The sequence below is a fragment of the Myotis davidii genome, unplaced genomic scaffold, assembly GCF_000327345.1.
Source record: "Myotis davidii unplaced genomic scaffold, ASM32734v1 scaffold233, whole genome shotgun sequence".
NCBI classification, from domain to species: domain Eukaryota; kingdom Metazoa; phylum Chordata; class Mammalia; order Chiroptera; family Vespertilionidae; genus Myotis; species Myotis davidii.
The window spans coordinates 1482026-1487457 of record NW_006285917.1 but is presented as its reverse complement, the minus strand read 5'-3'; the positions used below and the strand labels follow the sequence as shown (position 1 = coordinate 1487457).

General features: G+C 47.2%; 1 protein-coding gene across 3 annotated transcripts in view; it reads right to left on the bottom strand.

Annotated features, from left to right (window-relative positions):
* Positions 1–412: 412 nt before the first annotated feature.
* Positions 413–5432, bottom strand: part of CSAD (cysteine sulfinic acid decarboxylase) — a 22450-nt gene continuing 17430 nt past the window's right edge. For 2 of the 3 annotated variants that reach the window (XM_006757019.2, XM_015559601.1), the window contains exons 9-15: positions 3543–3659; positions 3403–3467; positions 3035–3116; positions 2420–2619; positions 2228–2279; positions 1774–1863; positions 413–873 (exon numbers count right to left, since the gene is read on the bottom strand). In XM_006757019.2, the coding sequence (XP_006757082.1) occupies positions 700–873; positions 1774–1863; positions 2228–2279; positions 2420–2619; positions 3035–3116; positions 3403–3467; positions 3543–3659 (780 nt within the window). In that variant the 3' untranslated portion in view covers positions 413–699. The remainder of the gene's footprint in view (positions 874–1773; positions 1864–2227; positions 2280–2419; positions 2620–3034; positions 3117–3402; positions 3468–3542; positions 3660–5432) is intronic. The other variant, XM_015559602.1, reaches the window with a different exon arrangement.

Below are 5432 nucleotides of genomic sequence, written 5' to 3'. Positions count from 1 at the left end.
AAGGTAACAAACTCCTAATCACACCAAAATAATATAGTTAAAATTTTAACTTTATTATTTTTCTATTGTAAGAGTAATGCATATTCATTTTATGATAAAAGGAGGGAGCACAAAAGGCATAAAAAAGTTAAATTTATTTTTACTTTTTAGTGAGGGAGAGAGAAACATTCATGTGAGAGCATAGCATCGATCAGCTGCCTCCTGCACACCCCCTACCAGAAATCAAACCGGTAACCTTTTGGTGCATGGGACAATGCCCAACCAAGTCACACCGGCCAGAGTAAGAAGTTAATTTCTAAAGTGCCTGTAATACCATTTGCGGTAAAACTATTAACGTTTTGGCATATTTCATCAGTCTTTTTCTATGTATGTTTTAATATAGCTCAGATATTATAATATATAAAGTACTATATCCAGATTTTTCAACATTATATTAAAATTATTTTTCTCATATCAGTAAACACCCTTTTTGTAAACATAATTCTAAAGGCAGCCTAACATTCCATCATAAGAATATACTGTAGTTTATTAAACATTCTCCTAATATCACATATTTAAGAGGAGAGTTAGTAGGTCAAAGGATAGAAACATTATTACAGCCTCTCTGTTTCCTAAAAAGATTGGTCTGGGAACACGGGGAGGGGATATGCAGAGCCAGAGGGGAGGAAGGAGGGTCAAGGCCAGCAGTGAAAGGAGGACTCAGAGGTCCTGGCCTAGCCGTTCCAGCTCGTCGAGGAGGAAGTCCATGTCGGCCTGGGTCAGCGCGGGGTTGGCCACGATCAAGCGGAAAAAATTGCCCCGGGTCCCATGGGGCTGGTAGCCGATCATCATGGAGCCCTCCTTCACCATGCGCTCCTTGAGTGCTGGGGCCACCTGTGGAAGGATACAGAGAGTGTCTAGCTGCAGCCTGGGGTCAGGTGAGGGCGGGGCCAGGTAACTTCCTGGCCAGTGAGGTACCCAAGGTGCATTTCCCTCCGCCCCAGCCACCTTCCGGAGGCAGCTCACTGCTGGGATCCTGACCTCGGCCCCAGTTTACCTTTTCCACCATGTCCGACCTGCTTGTCCTTCTCTACCGTCTGCTCTATTCCTTATCTCGCTTATCTCCAGGTTGTCACATTTTCTGTCAAATCCCAACTTTTCCCTGACTCCCAACACTGTGCTAGTCTAACTTCAAGCCTCTGTCATCCTTAACACCTTCTCCCCTCTCTGAATTCCTGTAATATTTTTGCTCTGTACTCTGAGACCTAACATGCATATTTACAGGATTTCCGTGAACATTCTGGTTTCAAATAGGTAACTCTTATTTTCCTAATATTATTCCTTAAGGGCAAGAACAATCTTGTCCTTTCAGGTCATCTGCAGCACCTACCACCAACCTATCAGAGGGAGGTAGGACATATCTTCTCAGCTCCAAGAGGCAGGTCCGGACTGGCCTTACTGGTTGTTTTTCCCCAGTATCAGTGAGTAAAGTTCTCTGTCCCGGACCTGAGCTCCCAGTACAACTCCCCGCACAGGGGTCTCTGTATACTGGCGACTTATCTGTAATGCCCTCTCTATCTTCTGCTTACTTCCCAGAAACATTCCCGATTCTCCATCCATGTCCCTGAGAAATGAGGACAAGTTGGTGTTTTCCAGTTCAGTCCTCAGCTCAGGAGCAGGAAACCAGCCAAGGGACCTGCCATGCCTCCCACAGCCAGCAGGGGGCAGAAACACACCAGCTGCATCCATTTGCTCAACTAGGTTAACCAGAGCGCCAGGGAGGAGAAAGCCTACCTTAGCCAGCCTTTCACTGTAATCCAGACTCTCCTGCTTGCCGCGCAGGCTGGGAGGCACAAACCAGAAACACACATTGACAAACTCTGGCTGGAAGGAATGAGGAAGAGAAAGGTGTGAGCTGAGAAAGTGTCCCCTCTCACTGCTCCTCTGCGTCCAGCAGGGCTTTGCGTGTAGGACAGACTACGAGGACATAGGAACAAAGAGAACAGTGATGGCGAACCTTTTGAGCTCAGCGAATCAGCATTTTGAAAAACCCTAACTTAACTCTGGTGCCGTGTCACATATAGAAATTTTTTGATATTTGCAACCATAGTAAAACTAAGACATATTTTTGATATTTACTTTATATATTTAAATGCCATTTAACAAAGAAAAATCAACCAAAAAATGAGTTCGCGTGTCACCTCTGACACGCGTGTCACAGGTTCGCCATCACTGGGGGAGGCCATACCTCCATGACCAACTCAAATCCTTCCCGCTTCTTCATCTCCTCCGCCAGGTATCTTCAAACGGAGTGAGCAATCACAGGAGGAGGGGGAAGAAAACAAAAGACCCAGAAAATGACTGGAGAGGCACTGACAGCAGCCAAAGGCTTTGGGGAAGGGACCTGGGGAGGAGACCTGGAACCACCCACCACTCCTACCGGGCAAGGGCAAAGGCCTGGTTGACACGCTGCTCCAGCCCTTGCCCGCCCTGTGCCTTCCACATGAGCCACAACTTCAGACAGTCCACCCGGCGGCCACACTGCACCACCTTGTCTCCCGTGTCCAGGGCCACATCGTAGAACTTGTCCTGCTGGAAGAGATAGCTGGCCTGGGACCCGTGGCAGCGCTTGAGCAGGTTCTGTGGGTGGGTTGAGAGACTGTCAGACCCCACGCTCCCCACCCAGGTTTCCTCTAGCGCTTTCTTAGCTCAGTCTACCCATTCCTTTCCCTGGACCAGGCGGCACTGATGGGATAGCTGCCAGTTGACTCAGACCCCTTTCCCTGGGTTTTCTCCTAACACCCAGAGTTCTTCCCAAACTCAACCCAGGATCCCTTCAATTGCAACTTCAAACTGGAAGCTTTTCCTTTGCCTGAAGACAAGCCACGGGGGAGTGAGAATCCACTACAGGGAGTTAGGGTGGCCACAGATATGCAGCTTCAGATGGGATGGTAAGTAGGACACAGCAAGGCCAGGACCCCTCTAAGGTTGGATAGAAAAGAGGACAAGGTCTAAGGTGAGAGCAGGGACCAGGCCAGGGCTGGGGAAGGCTCACCGTAGTGTCACGGAGAAGGAGAGCTGAGCACTGCAGGCCTGCTGTGAGGAGCTTGTGCGGGTTCCAGGCCACGGAGTCAGCCCTGGGGTGGGCACAGCAAAGCTGGGTGAGCTGGCTCTTCCTCACGCTGCCCAGCCAAGCTGCCTTCGCTCTCCAGACCTCAGTAAAAGGAGCTTCAGCCTCACCCCCGCCCAGCAGCCAGGGAGAACTGGTATGTCTGCCACCTGAACTCCAGCCCCAGGCAGCCATCTCGCCAAACCCCTCCCACCAACCTCCTTGCCCACTGCCATTGAAAGCTCCCTGACCATGACTATTCTATGGATCAAGCATTTGAAAAGTGGGATGCAGGGAACAGGGGCTGTAGGCACCTCTGGATCCCATCCAGGAGATGTCTATGTGTCTGTGACAGCAGGACGCTTCCACCCCAGGCGGCCTGTGTAGCAGAAGGAACAGCACGGGCTTGGCCTCAGCTCAGCCCACCCCACCCTCAGGCCCAAGTCCTACTCACGTCCACGTGCAGCCACAGTCCACGACGCTGGCACACGTCAGCAATTGCTTCCAGGGGATCAAAGGCCCCCAGAACAGTAGTCCCAGAGGTGGCACTGACCAGGAACGGCACAGCACCCTAATGCAAAAATGCAGGGAGAGAAAGAGGCTGTGCATCCAAAAAAGCAGCCCAGAGCCTGGTGGCTAGAGCCCAGCTCTGAACCCTCCGCATGCCTGACCTGGGTCCTTTCAACCTTACAAGGTACTACCGTCCCCTTTAATTTGCAGGTGAGGACACTGAGATTCAGAGGGGTGAAGAAACCTGCCCCCAAGCTGCAGCTCCAGAGATGGAACCCAAACCTAGATCTGTCTGGTGGTCTGTCTCCAAAACTCATACTCTTTCAAAAAAATTTAATGCCTTACTGGAAAATCAAATGATATTTTATAATTTCTAGTAGACAAAAGTTTATAAAGAAATTGAACCCAGCAGGTGTGGCTCAGTGGTTGGGCGTCTACCTATGAACCAGGAGGTCACGGTTTGATTCCCAGTCAGGTCACATGCCCGAGTTGTGGGCTTGATCCCCAGTGTAGGGCATGCAGGAGGCAGCGGATTGGTGTTTTCCATGATTCTCTCTCATCATTGATGTTTCTCTCTCTCTCTTTCCCTCTCCCTTCCTCTCTGAAATCAATAAAAATATCTTTTTTTAAAAAATAAATTGAGTTAATAGTAAAAAAAAGTCACAAAGAAAAACCCAGGCCCAAATGGCTTCACTTATCAATTCATTTGAAAAAGAAGTGATACCAGTTCTTCACTAACTTCTAAAAAAAGAGAGAGAGGAGGAAACACTCCTGAATTCATCCTATGAGGCAAGTGTTAACCTGCTACTTCAACCAGACAAAACATCACAAGAAAACTACAGATAACATCTCTTATGAATATAGATATAAAATCTAAAAGACACCAGTAAACAACATAGAGAGAACAATACACCATGACAAAATGGGATTTGTTCCAGGAGTGCAAGCTTGGGTTAATATCCAAAATTCAATTAAAATAATATACCCAAATATACCCTATCAATAGGAAAAGGGCGGAAAACACATCTCAGTGTGGTCTATCGATCATCTCAATAGAAACAGAAAAACATCTGAGGAAATTCCAACACCCCTTTGTGATAAAAATACTCAACAATCTAGAAATTGAAGGGAACCTTCTCAACCTGATAAAGAGCAACTACAGAAACCACAGCTAGCCCAGCTGGTTCACTTGTTGGAGTGTTTTCCCGTACACCAAAATGACGTGGGTTCGATTCCAGGTCAGGCACATACCCAGGTTGTGGGTTCAATCCCTAGTTGGGGTACATACAGGAGGCAACTGGTCAATGCTTCTCTTACATCGATGTTTCTCTCTCTCTCCCTTCCTCTGTCTCTAAAATAAAAAACACAAAACATACAAAAAAATACAAACCATAGCTAACATTATAATCAATGGTGAAAGACTAAAAGCCTTCACCCTAAGATCAGAAACAAGACAAGGATACCCACTCTCCTCACTTTTATTCAACATGGTACTGAGGTTCCAGCAGGGCAATTAGGTAAGAAAAGAAAATAAGAGGCATCCAGATTGAAAAGGAAAAAAAAGATCTCTGTTTACAGATAACATGATATTGTATCTATAAAATCCTAAGGAATCCACTAAAACAACTATTATAATTAAGCCTTAGCCAGTGTGGCTTCGTGGTGAGAACATAGGGCCATGCACTGAAAGTGTTGCCTGTTTGATTCCCGGTCAAGTCTCTCTGTCTCTCCCCTCCTTCCCTCCATCCCTTCCACTCTCTAAAAATCGATGGAAAAAATATCCTCAGGTGAGGATTAACAACAAAACACATTAGAGTTAATAAATGAGTTCAGC